General features: G+C 42.6%; 2 protein-coding genes across 2 annotated transcripts; one reads left to right on the top strand and one right to left on the bottom strand.

Annotated features, from left to right (window-relative positions):
• The first annotated feature begins 41 nt into the window (after positions 1-41).
• On the top strand, positions 42-2,773 carry LOC106607157 (uncharacterized). The gene is made up of 3 exons (XM_014203795.2): positions 42-393; positions 751-915; positions 1,439-2,773. The coding sequence occupies exons 1-3, from the start codon at positions 300-302 to the stop codon at positions 1,744-1,746; spliced, it is 567 nt and encodes a 188-aa protein (XP_014059270.1). The 5' UTR covers positions 42-299; the 3' UTR covers positions 1,747-2,773.
• Positions 2,165-17,393, bottom strand: LOC106607156 (heat-stable enterotoxin receptor). Its single transcript, XM_014203794.2, has 27 exons — positions 16,621-17,393; positions 16,332-16,444; positions 15,857-15,924; positions 15,408-15,626; positions 15,086-15,204; positions 14,798-14,894; positions 14,596-14,701; positions 14,245-14,401; positions 13,532-13,617; positions 13,298-13,415; positions 11,041-11,122; positions 10,664-10,766; positions 10,382-10,444; positions 9,291-9,362; positions 8,731-8,835; positions 8,391-8,477; positions 7,977-8,109; positions 7,706-7,843; positions 7,362-7,450; positions 7,181-7,272; positions 6,207-6,365; positions 4,890-5,082; positions 4,329-4,503; positions 4,056-4,154; positions 3,802-3,896; positions 3,639-3,715; positions 2,165-3,527 (listed from the first exon to the last, which is right to left on the bottom strand). The coding sequence occupies exons 1-27, from the start codon at positions 16,829-16,831 to the stop codon at positions 3,323-3,325; spliced, it is 3,261 nt and encodes a 1,086-aa protein (XP_014059269.1). The 5' UTR covers positions 16,832-17,393; the 3' UTR covers positions 2,165-3,322.
• Positions 17,394-17,452: the final 59 nt, after the last annotated feature.

Raw genomic sequence — 17,452 nt, forward strand, 5'->3', positions numbered from 1 at the left:
GTTTATTCACTTTTATGTGCACCCTCAGCTGAACACATCTTATCCAGTCAAATATGACTTTTTCTGGTTTAAGTTTGATCTCTCTCTCTCTTGGGACACATTGGTGATTCATCCTTTCCTACAAAAGGAAGAACTGAAACGTCTGTTGAGAGACTCCTCACCTCCGTTGGCCTTTCTTTCCCCTCGTCTCTCAAATGGTTTCACTGTATGTTATTCTCTGGCTCACACACACAGCTCCATGAGGACAGAGTGAGGCAGCAGGTTTCTCTAGTGCATTAATTATATGACCAGACATCGACATGGCAAAGAAGACCTGTAATCCGGGCACAACGTGGGACAAACTGCTCATCACCTGTGTCCCCTTGAGAAGGCCTCAGCCAAAGACAACCACAGGTGAGTTTCACTGCTCTGGTTTGTCTAAGGGCTCTATTCAATCCATATCGCTGAAATTCAACATTACAGCGTGACTGGAATTTAAAGACAATGTTCCCACGTTAGCAGAGACTGCATTCACGGTAAACGCTGCAGATGTCGGCGCAGTAGGAAATGACCTTTACATTTCTACAGCGATACAGATGGTCCTTACTTATTGTCTGCAAGTTCTTATTTTAAGGAAAAATATTTATTTCACTGGCTTCTCTATAGTATGGCATTGATACGGAGCTATATATCCTCCCCATTGGCTTAGCGATGGATACAGCATCGTCATTGATACAGTATTATGGGGACTTTGTCATCCTTTTCCACCAGAATCCCCACCTGTAAAATGGAGTAGTGATGTTCCTCCCCAGTACAACCCAGCAGTGAGTCCGGCTGTGTGGATATCAGTGGTAGTCGTAGTGAACGGCTCCATCCTGGCAATGTTTCTATGGTTCATCATATACAAAATGCAGGCAAGGCGCAATCACACTGCAGGTAAGGAATGACATTGAGGTTAATGGACAATGTGTATTTCTATCTTTCACAGCAAGTGTCTTGTTCAGTGCTTTCATTTGAGTGAAGTGGGGTTGAAGACAGATGAAGCATGAAGCTCCTCTAGTTTCTGTTCCCCTCTGCTAGGCTCTCTGGGGACTGCCCTACTGTCTATTTTACTCTTAACACGCATCCGTTGGTTTTTGAGGACCAAAAAAGTATTCTTCACACCCAATGACCTTACACACACACACACACACACACACACAAATAAACACCCAAATGGCAACAGTTGCTACTACATGTGAGTACACCACTGAATGGTAATGAGATTACTAGGTTAGCTCCATTACATACAGGGATACATGCCCTGAATACCAGCCCTCATTTACATCTCTTTACAACTCTATCCAATTGCTGCCAATTATTCAATGATTCAGATTAGAAGTATAGGTCTTCTTTATCATGTTGATGTAGATTTCTCTTTAGGAAGAATAATGCTGGGTAATGCTTGTTTCTGCTCCAGGTGAACCAGAGGCAGGACTTAACCCTCCAGCTAAAGCCTTGCCACCTGTCGAGGGAGACTGTACAGCAGCTGTGGTACAGAGAGAGGAGGAGGCCCCTCCAGCCTGTCCTCAGCTGAATGGTGGGCCCCAAACATGCTTCAGGCAGGAGGTATCCACCTACAGCGGGGCCTCGGTGTGTGGCTCTCTTGGGGAGGTAGGCAGCATGTTCATGTGCAATGGTCTGAGGGAGCATTGGATCCCACTTCCTGCCACTGAGCTGGGGGATGCTGCTTTGGTGACCACCAAGACTGTGCAATGCTCCGACTGAGAGGACATCATTTTGACATATAAAACCACATGGCCATTGTTAAGCAAACGGACTTGTTCTTTGCAGTATTGTTGGTACAGTATAATCATTTAGATGTACGTTTTTACATTTGTGATGGTGTAGGAGTAAAGACAAACCTGTAAGAGAATACTATGGGAAACATCTATGAACTTGTGTTTCTATACTTAAATATTGTCAAGACAATAAGACAAATCTGAGTAGATTGGGTTAACTCCAATAATAACACGGCTGTTATAGGATATTTCTATTTTAACTCTTATTCTGTAGTTTTAGAATGAAGGTATTATCTGGCCAATTATATGGCTATATGTCGTGCTGTATATTTGTGTATGATGTGGAAAAACAATAACATGGAATTAATCAAATGCAGTGAAATGATGCAATTTGGCGATATATGTCAATGTAAAACCAGTTGTAAATATTACTTTAAAATGAGCAAAAATTTGGAATAACATTTACATGGACTTTATAATTCACTTTTAGATCATGTAGAAGTAAAGGTGACAACTGCTATTAACTTGGATATATTTGACACATCCCAATCAACAAAACACAAACTTATTATGTCGAAATTTTACCCCGACTCATATACAATACAGTACATTTTGATAAGAAAGAGGTTCTCTAACCTCAGAGATGTAGAGGCAAGGTTTTTGGTTAAACAAAAGTATACTGATCTTTTTACAGAAAGTTATTTTGTTTCAATTCAGTGGACACACTTTACTAATAAAGGTTGGAAACCCTATTAAAAAATGGTGGGCCTTTAAAAGGACAGCATGTATTAGCATTTCAGACTACTCTATCAAATTTGAGGATAAAAACACATTTTGTACTATGACCCAATAAAATGCCCTGAGATTATAATGAGAAACTATGAACCAATAAAATGCACTGAGATTACAATGAGAAACTATGAACCAATAAAATGCACTGAGAAACTATGAACCAATAAAATGCACTGAGATTACAATGAGAATCTATGAACCAATAAAATGCACTGAGATTACAATGAGAATCTATGAACCAAAAAAATGCACTGAGATTGCAATGAGAAACTATGAACCAACACTGTGTGTATACATCATTTATAAGATGTAATCATCATGTTATTGATGACAATATTAAGCTTTAGTATTATTATTATGCTTCGGTGATAATCAGTGATATTGTTTTGAACAATTGTTCATTGTTGATCGCTGAGAAAATGCAGAAATACTCATAATTGTCTTTTCTTCAGGGGCTTCTTAAAATAGACGAGTACCACCCTGTTCCTTGGTTTACTGGTTCAGGTTTTTCCTACAGCATCTCCATTACAGACTATTTATGGAAAGTCCCCACACATTTTGCCTATGTGACCCAAAATAACCTTTATCTCTAACCAGAAAACCATGTCTTTTACCCAGAAATTCATTAGAAAATAGTCAGGTTTCCTATGTGTAAGGCATTACTGTAGCTATTGTATCAGGTGAATATAAGACTACTTGACTCCACTGTCACCTTTTGACAGAGTGTAGTAGCCCTGTATCTCCACAGGAGGCAGTCTGGTCCTGGGTGGCTACAGGTAGGTGCTGGGAATGTCTGTGATGGCCAGGTGCAGGTACTCTGGCAGGCCGTCCTCCTGGCTCCCGTTGGTTTCCCTCCTCCTGACTCTGGTGGAGAGGGTCTTCCTCTTCTCCATGCCGTTGGTCCCCGGCCCTCTGTTCTCCAGGCTGGACACGATCATCTCAGACAGATCCTGCTTTAGCCTCTGGAAGTTCTCCCTGAGAAGACAACCAGGGACAAGATGTTTGGATTATTTGACATACATAATGCTCCATATAGATATGGGTGATAGATACAGTGTAAGTTCAGGATGGATGGTTTCTACTCACGCTGTCGGGGGCGTTGGCAGGTTGTATTCTGTCCCTGTCACCCCTGTTAACCAGTATGTCATCTCATTGCCTTTACCCTATAATACATACACAAACATAATCATGGCATAATCTGAACTCTACACTCACAAAACCATCTCATAGCTTTATGAACCCAGCTTACCTTCAGAAAGGTCTCTCCTCTCTGCTCATACTCAAACTTGCAGTCTGTCCGTTGGAGGATGTTTATGGTGGGCTGGCTGACATGGATTCTTAGTGCTGGAGAGGAAGCATGAGAGGTGTCATCCTATGGTGAACTATGGTGAATATACGCTGCTAGAATGGAGCTGTGCTTGTGATAGCTGAGGAGAATGTATGTAAGTGTTCATCCCAGTGGTTATGTTTGATGTGTCGTTGTCTGTGTGTGCTGTCTCTTACGCAGGCCTGTGGACTCCATGCGTGAGGCAGTGTTGACCGTGTCTCCAAACAGACAGTAACGTGGCATCTTGTTCCCCACCACACCAGCCGCACACGGCCCTATAAATACACCAGACACAGTGAAAGCTAAACACACAGCAGGCAGTGAAAGTGTTGCTAACAGGACTGTATTGGCCCAATGTTATGAACTTAAAATAAAACTAAATTGTGAGAAAAGTTAAGATCTATACAAACTACTGTATGGGCCAGTTATATTGTGCTGAGACGGGGTACCTGAGTGCACCCCGATGCGGATCCACAGGGGTATGCCCGGTAGGTGTTGGAGCTGGAAGGTCCCTACGAAAGCTAGGATGTCCAGGGCCATGTGGGCGATGTCCACTGCGTGCCGGTTGCCATTGCGCCGCGGCAACCCTGACGCCACCATGTACGCATCACCGATCGTCTCCACCTGGCAGAGAGAGAGGAAGAGACGATAACCCTCTGAAATGTCATCTGAATACAATAATAGCATTCATATTTCATATGAAAACTGTTGTCCCCACTCAACTATTCCATCTGAAATGGTATGAATGCTTTCAATTCCATAATACTACAGTAACAACAGTACTGTAGATTCTTCTTTAGTACAATGGCTTGCACATTTTTTGACATTTTTTATTTTTTTCATTTCTTTTCACCAATTTGGACTAATTTGTGTATGTCCATTACATGAAATCCAAATAAAAATCAATTTAAATTACAGGTTGTAATGCAACAAAATAGGAAAAACGCCAAGGGGTTGAGTACTTTTACAAGGCACTGTATGTGAACATGTCAAGCCTCAGTCCCAACTACCTTGTATACATCATGGTGGTCCAGGATCCTGTCAAAGTTCTTGTAGATGTCATTGAGCATGTCCACCACCTCCATGGGCGTGCTGTACTGGCACAGGGTGGTGAAGCCCACGATGTCGCTGAAGTAGACCGTCACCTCATCAAACAGCTCTGGCTCCACACTGCCCGTCTCCTTCAGGGAACGCACCACTGGGCTGAGGAGGGAAGCAGGGGGACGGGTTAAGCGTTAAGAGGATTAGGGTTGTTAGGCTTGAACCACGATGTGGACATAAAGCTCAGGTTAGGGTTAAGGTTAGGATGATAGCAAGGGTGAGGGTTGAACCAGGATGTAGACATAAAGCTCAGGTTAGGGTTAAGGTTAGGATGATAGCTAGGGTTAGGGTTGAGCCAGGATGTAGACATAAAGCTCAGGTTAGGGTTAAGGTTAGGATGATAGCTAGGGTTAGGCTTGAACCACGATGTGGACATAAAGCTCAGGTTAGGGTTAAGGTTAGGATGATAGCTAGGGTTAGGGTTGAACCAGGATGTAGACATAAAGCTCAGGTTAGGGTTAAGGTTAGGGTGATAGCTAGGGTTAGGGTTGAACCAGGATGTAGACATAAAGCTCAGGTTAGGGTTAAGGTTAGGGTGATAGCTAGGGTTAGGCTTGAACCACGATGTGGACATAAAGCTCAGGTTAGGGTTAAGGTTAGGATGATAGCTAGGGTCAGGGTTGAACCAGGATGTAGACATAAAGCTCAGGTTAGGGTTAAGGTTAGGGTGATAGCTAGGGTTAGGGTTGAACCAGGATGTAGACATAAAGCTCAGGTTAGGGTTAAGGTTAGGGTGATAGCTAGGGTTAGGGTTGAACCAGGATGTAGACATAAAGCTCAGGTTAGGGTTAAGGTTAGGATGATAGCTAGGGTTAGGCTTGAACCACGATGTGGACATAAAGCTCAGGTTAGGGTTAAGGTTAGGATGATAGCTAGGGTTAGGGTTGAACCAGGATGTAGACATAAAGCTCAGGTTAGGGTTAAGGTTAGGGTGATAGCTAGGGTTAGGGTTGAACCAGGATGTAGACATAAAGCTCAGGTTAGGGTTAAGGTTAGGATGATAGCTAGGGTTAGGGTTGAACCAGGATGTGGACATAAAGCTCAGGTTAGGGTTAAGGTTAGGATGATAGCTAGGGTTAGGGTTGAACCAGGATGTAGACATAAAGCTCAGGTTAGGGTTAAGGTTAGGGTGATAGCTAGGGTTAGGGTTGAGCCAAGATGTGGACATGAAGCTAGTGTTAGAGTTAGGGGTAAGGGTTAAGGTTGAGCTGGGATGCATGACATACGCTGGCAGGAGCAGGAAGTTGAGCTTGTCAGCCCTGTCCCTCTCAGCCTTGTACAGAGAGGTTCTCTCCTCCACCAGGTGCTCCAGGTTCCTGGAGTACATCTGCAGCCGACGGATCAGGTTGTCCATGTAGCTCTCATTAGCCTGGTTGTGCAGGTTGCTGAATGATTGTGGAACATGGAAAAAAATGACCAAATCTCTATAATGATAAAAGCCCAATAGCTCAGAAAATCTTTAACAAGAGAAAAATCCAAATTGGAGATTGACAATCACTCCAACTTTTGCATGAATAACGGATTGATAGAACTCTAAATTTCTAAGACGTCTGTATGTTAAACACAAAGCAGCTGTCGATATGCAATGGCTTTTGGTTTGTAAAAAGGGTTTTGATTGACTAAATGTACTGAGTGTACAAAACATTAATAACACCTGCCTTTTCCATGACATAGCCTGACCAGGTGAATCCAGGTGAGAGCTATGTTCCCTTATTGATGTCACTTGTTAAATCGACTTCAGTCAGTGTAGATGAAGGGGCAGAGACACGTTAAAAAATGATTTTTAAGCCTTGAGACAACTGAGACATGGATTGTGTATGTGTTCCATTCAGAGGGTGACAAGTGTTTTGAATGGGGTATGGTAATACCCACTGGTTTGTGTCAAGAACTGCAACACTGCTGGGTTTTTCACAGTCAACAGTTTCCTGTCTGTATCAAGAATGGTCCACCACCCAAAGGACATCCAGCCAACTTGACACAACTGTGGGAAGCATTGGAGTCAACATGGGCCAGCGTCCCTGTGGAACGCTTTCGACACCTTGTAGAGTCCATGTGGGGTGCAACTCAATATTAGGATTGTGTTTTGTACACTCAGTGTAGATATGGATTATCAGGCATTATGTACGTACACACACACACACAAACTCACACATCATGCACACACACTCACACTCTCACTCTCATAAAGCACTGGGCTTACCTGAATATCTTACCCAGAGATCCCTCTATCTTCTTGAAGTCTGGCCTCCTCTCCGGGTCCTCTTCCCAGCAGTTCTTTATCAGCATGTAAAGCTGCAGGAGACAAGTACAATGACAACCATACATACAAACTAACACGGATATGCATGCGTACGTGAGGAATGCTATGAGGGACCTTGTACCTCCGCCTCGTTTTCTGCTGCTGTCTCAAAGTTTAGATCTGGCCTGAAGAAGCCAGTTTGACTTGGGTACTGCACCATGTACAGCTTCTCTGGGGGAGGAAGGAAAGGGGAATTCAGTTGACAGCCATGCCCTCATTTACAGTAAAATAATACGAATCCCTAGAATAGTAATTGATAACAGTGATCCCTAGTGAGAAAAAGTTGTATTTACATGTAATGGCCAACAGGAGCCACTGTTAAATTACCAGTGTGAGGTGCATAGACATAAAAAACTTGATAACTTTTGCTATTGCTGAAAACTGTTCTGCATGAATCTCTGACTCTAGCCGCCAGACCGTTGTTACCTGCGATGTCGGAGCAGGCCTGGGTGAAGAAGGGCTTCTTCCTCAGTATGATCTCCTGAGCGATGATGGCAAAGCTGTAGACGTCCCCCTTCTGGGAGATCCCCTGCTTCCGGAGGTGTTCTGGAGCCGTCCACAAGTCTGACAGAAAGGAGAGGGACCAGAATGGGATATCAAATCACTCTCCTGCTTGAGTTTTTTACTAACTTCATGGCATAATACTTTCAGGTTGAATCATTTACTTGTAAGGGAAAAAGTGGGCAGAGGGCTTCACCTTTGCAGGGGTTGAGGATGGTGTTGCAGCCAAAGTCTGTGATTTTGACCACCATGCGGTTGTCCACCACACAGTTTGAGGACTTCAGTCGGCCATGGACCTCAATGTTGCTGGAGTGGAGGTAGGACATGCCCTGAAACCGTCACCAGGGTGAGCCCCACACAGCTACAGCACGCAACACCAGTGGTTCCCAACCAGGGGTACTAGGACAACTGGGGGTACTTGAGAAGACTCATGAGACCATAGGGTTACTGGTAAAATGCACATACTTAAAGGGGTACTGCGGCCAGATCAAAAATTCAGTTGGTGGTACAGTAAGCAAAAAAGGTTGGGGGCACTGGATTACACCATATTAAAATGTCTGTGCATTTACCCACAGTAAACACATAGTACAACCAAACTACATAAGCATACCTTAGCTATGTCATACATGACTGATATCTTGAATTCCAAGTCCATGAAGGTCTTTTCAGGATAGGAGATTGTGTCATTAAGGACATACTGTAAAGACAGTGAATTACAGAGTTTACTGCAGTTCAGTTTATGCTTGAGTGTTTTTGTTTCTGCCTGGTAGGGTATTTGAAAACTGAGTGAATGTAACTGTGATTGTGACCCAGGCGCTGTCGGTAAAGGAGTCCTGTAATCAACATGTGTGTAAATGTCATTTGCTTATCATTGCACAATGAAGATATATGGGTGGAAAGTAGGCCACTGATTCCCACCATAAAGTCATGTTCTCTGCCAATCCTCTTACCCTCAGGGATCCCCTCTCACAGAATTCAAACACTCCAAACAGGCCATACTCAAACTTCACCGTCCCATAGAACTTGGTCAGGTTGTAGTAGTCAATACGCAGGAGCTGGGAGAGGCAGAAAGAGAGAGAGGAAGCAGGAGAGAGAGAGAGAGAGAGAGAGAGAGAGAGAGAGAGAGAGAGAGAGAGAGAGAGAGTCAGTGTGAAAGACATCCTCTCATGGCTGGTCTTGACTTCCTCACACTCATTTACACACTCTGCTTTTATCACCTAGTTGCTCACATAAGGTCACATTGGCTATCTCCTCTGATTGACAAGGAGATAAAAGATTCCTCCATAGGGCCACAAAGCCACAAAACACACACACACAAATCCGCAAACCTCTGTTGTTCACACCACATCAAGATAAGCAAATATGTGGTTGACCTTGAGCTCGGAGAACATAGACATTCAAAATGGACACTAGATCATTAGATAGCTGACTGGACTACTGTTTGAATCAGCAGGTTAGGAGAACCACGATAGAGGCGGAGAGGAAATGACATCATTAGCAAGAACCTTACAGTGTTGAGCTCAATCCTCTGGATCTCACTGAAGTTGCCGTCTGTGTGTTGCAGCTCCTTCAGGATCACGGGCTGAAAATAATAGATCCATAATAATAGACTAGAAGTTATGCCCATTTCAGCCTTTGAGAGTAGTTACTGGTGGGTCGTTCCACCAATTCAGTACCTTTCAAGAAGTGTAACTGTCACAAAGAGCACATATTCAACTTCATGAAAACCACTTTTCCCCCATCTCAAGAGGTTAAATAAAAATATTACTATAGTAAGTGCCTATTAAGTGTCAAACAAAGTAACAGGGTTGACGATTTCATCTTAAATCAGCCATAATCCCCTTGTGACAGGGGAAATGGAAGCTTGTTGTGTGCAACAGGGGGTTGCAATTAAATTCAAGCTTCACCATTTTTTTTTAATTGTTCAAACATTTCTAGCCTGTCTATCTATGGGTAACAGGGTTGACAAAGACTAGAACCAGCTCACCTGCTTTTACACTATGCTTTGACTATTAAGGGAAAGGGAATATCTAGTCAGTTGCACAACTGAATGGATTCAACTGAAAATTGTCTTCCGCATTTAACCCAACCCCTCTGAATCAAAGATGTTCATTTTTAAAAACCTATTTAAAAATGAATAGTTATACCATCTTAACGAGAGTTCAGTTCAAGTAACAGGGTTGACCTTAAAATGAGGAACAAACGTAAATGAATCACTAATCACATTAAATAAATAATAACCTTCAGAAATGACTTCGTCAAAGCAACAAAATAACTAGGGCTTTACAATGATGGTGAAATGTGTGGGTTAAGTCGGTTAAAATCTTCCTAGAAGTCAGAGAGGGTGCACAGAGGGACATGTCAAAATGCTGAATTTTTGCACTTTAGCAAGTCTTTATTCATTTATTGAATTCTCCATGTGGTCTACATTAAATGGCACATCATTTAATATAACAGGCTTTTAAAATGTTATATTGGTGCACAATTTGTCCTTAAAATATAAAATGGACGCAAAATGATTTTCTTTCACGGAAAGACCCTGGTATGACAACTCACACCACGTGTTTAAGTCAGTTTATGGACCAAAGAGTGTAATGGCACCTTTTTGTCATAGCGAGCCCTGTGAATCTGGTAACAGCTGTCCTTCCTGTTGTCTTCATCGATCTGATATATAGAAAGAAAAAGGGATAAATAATTCGGAATAAATCCCTGGGTATTAGAGAACACAGGGAGTATCAGCATGTAAATGAAAGAATTTAAACCAAAATCAGTGTAACACCAGCTTGTGTTGGCCATGCATTATGGGAGTTTGAGAGATGACATACTATAAATAGAAACAGACAGGCAAAAACATCATGACAAGGAGGAGGTGAGGGAGCTCACCTTCAGTGAGACCAGGCTTAACTCTTTCCCATCCAGCGGACCAATCAGGTCTTGGCTGATGTGGGACCACCTCTTTTGGTTTTGACGTTCCTTCATGTTCTGCCTATTGGCCATAAATCAAATCAAATCAGAGTTTATTTGTGACGTGCACAGGATACAGCAAGTGTAAACAGTGCAGGGAAATACTTGCTTGCAAGCTCTTCCTCAACAATGCAGTAATACTAAGTAATATAAAAGAGAAATACACACAGGAATATATACTATATACAAGGTCAATATCAGTACCAATCAATGAAACGGATTCTGGTGACAGTTGTGTAATCAGGTTTAAAGTGACAGAAGTGAGAACACAGAGGTTGTTGTGGTGCATATTTGACCTGTAGAAGATCAGAGCGATGGCAGTCACCACCATAACACTGGCACTCAGGACGATCACAATGATATCCTCTGTCTTCAGATCTGAAATCACAAACATAGAATAAGTATTCCCCCCACTAATACCTTATCTTCGTACCAAGACGTAACAGAAACCTCAAAAGAGCTTGTGTACTAGAATAAACTTTGTACTGTTACTAGTAGCACTAGTGTTTATATATAAAATCAAATAAAATTGTATTTGTGACATGTGCCGAATACAGCAGATGCAGACCTTGCCATGAAACGCTTACTTACAAGCCCTTAACCAACAATGCAGAGTTTAAAAAAGTAAATAAACTAAGGAGAAAATAGTAACACAACAAAAAAACTATAACGAGGCTATGTACAAGGGGTAACGGTACCGAATAAATGTGAAGGGGTAATAGAGGTAATATGTAGATAAGGCTAAAGTGACTATGCATAGATAATAAACAGAGAGTAGCAGCAGTGTATGTGAAGAGTGTGAATGAATGTGAATGTGTGTGTGTGTGTGTGTGTGTGTGTGTGTGTGTGTGTGTGTGTGTGTGTGTGTGTGTGTGTGTGTGTGTGTGTGTGTGTGTGTGTGTGTGTGTGTGTGTGTGTGTGTGTGTGTGTGTGTGTGTGTGTGTGTCGTCAATATGCATGTGTGTGTGGGTGTGTTGGAGTGTCAGTGTAGTATGTGTGAGTGTGTGGTTAGAGTCCAGTGAGTGTACATTGAAATAAATGTATGCACTCACTACTGTAAGTCGCTTTGGATAAGAGTGTCTGCTAAATGCCAATAATTGAAATAAAATAATGGGGTCAATGCAAATAGTCCGGGTAGCCATTTGATGAACTGTTCAGCAGTCTTATCACTATGGGGTAGAAACTGCTACTGACCTGTTACTAGAGCGTATACAGTGCATTCGGGAAAGTATTCAGACCCCTTGACTTTTTACACATTCCACAGCCTTATTCTAAAATGTATTAAATTGTTTTCATTTTCCTCATCAATCTACATACAATACCCCATAATGACAAAGCAAAAACAGGTTTTAAGAAATATTTGGAAATGTATTAAAAAGCCACTCCTGCACTCCCGAAGCCACTCCTGCATTGTCTTGGCTGTGTGCTTAGGGTCGTTGTCCTGTTGGAAGGTGAACCTTCACCCCAGTCTGAGGTCATGGGCGCTCTGAAGCAGGTTTTCATCAAGGATCTCTCTGTGCTTTGCTCTGTTCCTCTTTCCCTCGATCCTGACTAGTCTCCCAGTCCCGGCTGCTGAAAAACATCCCCACAGCATGATGCTGCCACCACCATGCTTCACCGTAGGGATGGTGCCAGGTTTCCTCCAGACATGATGCTTGGCATTCAGGCCAAAGAGTTCAATCTTGGTTTCATCAGACCAGAGAATCTTTTTCTCATGGTCTGAGAGTCTTTAGGTGCCTTTTGGCAAACTCCAAGTGGGCTGCTATCTTGTGCCTTTTACTGAGGAGTGGCTTCCGTCTGGCCACTCCACCATAAAGGCCTGATTGGTGGAGTGCTGCAGAGATGGTTGTCCTTCTGGAAGGTTCTCCCATCTCCACAGAGGAACTCTGGAGCTCTGTCAGAGTGATCATCAGGTTCCTGGTAACCTCCCTGACCAAGGCCCTTCTCCCCCAATTGCTCAGTTTAGCCAGGCGGCCAGCTCTAGGAAGAGTCTCGGTCGATCCAAACTTCTTTAATTTAAGAACAATGAAGGCCACTGTGTTCTTGGGGACCTTCAATGCTGCAGACATTTTTTGGTACCCTTCCCCAGATCTGTGCATCGACACAATCCTGTCTCGGAGCTCTACGGACAATTCCGTCGACCTCATGGCTTGGTTTTTCTCTGACATGCACTGTCAACTGTGGGACCCTATATAGACAGGTGTGTGCCTTTCCAAATCATGTCCAATCAATTGAATATACCACAGGTGGACTCCAATCAAGTTGTAGGAACATCTCAAGGATGATCATGGGAAATAGGATGCACCTGAGCTCAATTTCGAATCTCATAGCAAAGGGTCTGAATACTTATGTAAATAAGGTATTTCTGTTTTTATTTAGTTTTATAAATTTGCTAAAATTTAGAAAAACTTTGCTTTGTCACTATGGGGTATTGTGTGTAGATTGATTAGGATTTTTTTTTTTTAATTCATTTTAGAATAAGGCTGTAACGTAACAAAATGTGGAAAAAGTCAAGGGGTCTGAATAATTTCCAAATGCACTGTATGTCATTACCGTTAGGATTGATTGGCTTGTCATCTGGCAGTTGCGACCCGGGCCAGGGCAGTGAGGGGGTGCTGTCCTCCACTCTGGTCTCATTTATGGACGTATCAAACACAAACAGGGTTTTGTACTGTAGGGGAGGTGCAATGACAGCGTTATTAAGTGATCATTAAATTATGTCCTGCTGCTGTTTAACAGGGGACGGAGATGGTGACCATTCCAACAGTTACATTGGATGAAGCCTACCTGTTTATCGATGGTGGATGTGTAAATCACAGAGAAGTTCACGTCCCTGTCCCCATTCTCATCTAGCACGTAGTGTCCCCCCATACCTGCACACAGATACTATTATGTCTAACCATTTAAGAGTATCATCATTTATCCTCCTGAGCAGAAAACGGTTGACCGAAACACCTGCCCTTAACAACCAGTTGCTCCCTTATTATAGCACCAATAATCACACCACTGTGAGCAACAATTCCAAAGAAATTGAGGCTACGACCTAGTGCCATTATCAAGGTTCGGGTTGGGAAATGTTGTCTAATACAAGAGGTTGCGGAAGACATATAACCAGCTGAACTACTATGGTCCTCAGCTATAAATGGACAAAATGTGAAACATTGCCCATAAAAGTCAGCCAAGAGAGAACACTCTAATTAGCCATGTACTGCACTGTAAAAAAAATCTAAGTGAATGGGATTCTGCATAATGTGTGGCCTTACGTTCCTGTGTGGAGAATGACGGTGGTGTGACAAAAATGAAACATTTACTCTTCTGGTTTGCACAAGTTCCCGTTGGACGAGAGTCAAAGATCAGATGCTAAAGGTTGCCCCCGAGCAGCTTTGCCAAGTCCAACAAGTATAGGTTCTCACCATTGCCTGACTTAAAATGTTATGGTGTTTAAATGGAGGACTGAGGACAGTATGGACCATGGCTCTGGCCATTAGGCCCTCCTATACCTTGAAAAGAGACATTCCTGAAGGGGTTTACATCAGAGAGCTCCGTGGCGGTTGGCTGTGTTGCTCTGCCTCTCAGCTCACGGATCAACCTCTGCCTCAGCACATGGCCAAAGAGCAACACGCCGTCATGGTACCCCGCCACATAGTCATTTAACTCCTGCAACAGGAGAGGAGAAGCAGTCAGGAAGACAGAGAGACAGAGAGACAGAGAGACAGAGAGAGAGAGAGAGAGAGAGAGAGAGAGAGAGAGAGAGAGAGAGAGAGAGAGAGAGAGAGATGGTATCTCTGTTCAGACATTAGGAGGTCAGAAGAATTGAGGAATGAAGATAGATGAGTGGAGCAGAGACTAACCGTGTTGTTGTAAAATACTGTGTTGTTGTATTGTCTCTCAGGCAAGGTGAGTACCAGAACATTGTCCATGCTTGGGTTGGCAGTCATGTTAGTGTGATACCCATGGCTAGAAGATAGAAAAGTTACATGGTTTCAACTTTCAATCAGTGTCCCCCCAAAAAATGTGTAATGCAGCATAACAAACTGCCAAAACCAGTCTCACTTATAGATATCGATGAGGATGAAGACAATTTCTGGGGGAATCGTTGTTTCGTTCTTTATAGTGGTGATGTCATCTGGGGTTCCACAGAGAATGAATACTGAAAAACATTGTGCAGGGGTGATAAAACTGTGTGATGAAATAACACCTTAAAGCATGTAGCTAGATTACAAAAGTTTTGTTTTTAGTAACCATTGATTTACTTCCTATTCGGGGTGGAAAAAGTGGCTGGTGTGTAAGGCATGGATAAGACTTGAGAATGTATTGTAGAAGACAGAGGGAGGCACACACCGTTACTGTGTCTGTCTTCAGACTGAATAGCTTTCTTTAGCTCTTTGTTGCTGCGTAGCATCTCTCTTGAGATTGACATAGCAAACTGGACTGAAGGTGCCTCCAGAGCATTGATGTACCTATGACGATGGCAAAAGGGAAGTGATGTAACAGTGCACCATGGAGCACCCAACAATAAACGCTTCTCTCCCTGGCATCAAACTTACATATGTATGTTCTAGTGTTACAGTCTACCACACACATGCTATGACCATCTCTGTACTGTCTGTATGTGTGTACATGGCGGAAATCCCCTTTCAAATGCACAGGTGTTCCATCTCACCAAAAACAGTCTTCAGTTTGGTCTGCCTTTTTGTAGACATAAGCCCTCCCCCAGTGCATCTTCAGACCATGTCTGGTGAAGTTCCAGAAGTGGACAAAGAAGTTGGAGATCTTGCGTGCCGGGGGCAGCAGGCGGGTCAGGTTGGCCTTGTAGTCACAGGACAGACCGAAGCTCCCGGCGGAGATGATGGGGATAGTCAGGGTCAGGCCTATCTCCACGCTGAGACACACAGACCGGGGGTCACAATCTGTCCTTATCTTACAGGACAGCATATTATAAACCAGCATAACAATAAACGCTATTATCATAATCACCTAGTGGGTCATTTACCACACGTACACATCATCAACTACTAATAATCAGGCAAAACAAATGCTTGTTCAATGGGGATGACAGAGACAGGGATCATTAACATGCGTGTGTGCATGCAAGACAGAGAGAGTACTTACTCCACCATAAAGAAAGTGGCAAATGTACAGGAGGGTCCCAGCATGGCACATCCCACCTCACCTTTAGTCTGGAGCACAAACAAATGCCTACGTAAACATAGGCACTCATATTGTTGAGTAATGGGGAAGGGCTTGTCCCTGTCTCTTACTCTTTCTGAAATAATGTCATCTTTACTAATCTTATAGGCCCTCTTCATCAGCCCAAATTTAATCTGACTGAAATTGCTGTTTAGGTTCAGTATAGTCATTGCGGTAGAACTTCGCCACCTGATGTCTTAGAACAGTTTCAGTAGCCAAGCGGATCCAAATGATATGCCTACAGTGAATGGTTGAAATTACACTTCAATGGCAATTCATCTTCTCATCTAAATCAGTCTGTCAGTCAACATATAATATCTTCAAGTCGCAATGGTCTCCTGGAAGAGATGGTATCAAGATGAGAATGGACATTACTGTCTAAAAAAGACTGGCTCACATGCAGGGACTTGAGGATCTCCACTCCCTCACAGGTGCTGCTCCCACAGCCTCTTCGTTTGTACAGCGTGGTGTTGAACCCATTGAAATTAGCCGTTAATTTGGTGTTCAAACCTTGGCAAGGGAGAGAGTGTTGTAGGAGGATGAGATAATAACGGTTATCAAGCATAATGAAATGTCCAATAGGTTTGTGTGATAGGTTACAGCTGAATTTTGTTTATCACTGACATATTAATTTAATGTTGACATTAAAGTAAATTCAAATTAAAAATAAATACATGTTTCCGTACCTGCTGCAATGTTCAGTTGCCAGTCCGCTTCAATTGCTTGCAATACTGCAACCTTTACAAACCTAAGGCTCCAGTCTGAAGTTTGATCCTCCAAAAGTACAATGTTCATGGTGTATTTGGGTTTTGATTTCATGCATTTGTCCAGCATTCGGCTCTCAACAAGTGCCACAAATAAGACTCCAATGCACAGAAAAAAATGTGAATTCGGCATTTTGATGCTGTACAGAACAGGACTTAATTTTTTAAAAGACTGTAAAAAAGACTCCACTATCTAAATCCAGATGTAGACACCCCCTTAAGGGCTGAAGGCCACTCCAAACCAAAAAGGTATAAAAGTTAGAACTAGTAAAAAGTAAAAAGGTTGTCCATTTGAGTAACCTACTTCAATTCTTAGATATAAATATACAATTAAATGAAAAACAATGGTTAGAACTTTAACAAATTAACACTCTAAGTTATTTGCAACCACAGGAGACACACCTACCAGAGCTAAGGTAAAACAAGAAAAAATGGGATAGAAAGAACGAGAGGTGAAGTTGTTTATGTCAGCTCAACCAACTCTCTGGATAAAGTAATGGTAAATTAACAAAAAGTAGACAGCCCTTTGATGTTAAAAGTAAAAAGGTTTGAAGGAGTAGCGAAGGCAATAGACCCACCTGAGATAGCACCTGTCAGCCACTCTGTCCCACGCGTTAATGAACAACCAACAGGTGACAGATTGTGCACACAGACGAGGGAGGGCAGCTATGCCTGACACCTACAGTTAATTTATCTATATATCTCAATATGAAATTGAATGATTTAATCATGTTTATAAACATGCTATTTGTTG

Source organism: Salmo salar, chromosome ssa06 (assembly GCF_905237065.1).
Source record: "Salmo salar chromosome ssa06, Ssal_v3.1, whole genome shotgun sequence".
Lineage (NCBI taxonomy): Eukaryota > Metazoa > Chordata > Actinopteri > Salmoniformes > Salmonidae > Salmo > Salmo salar.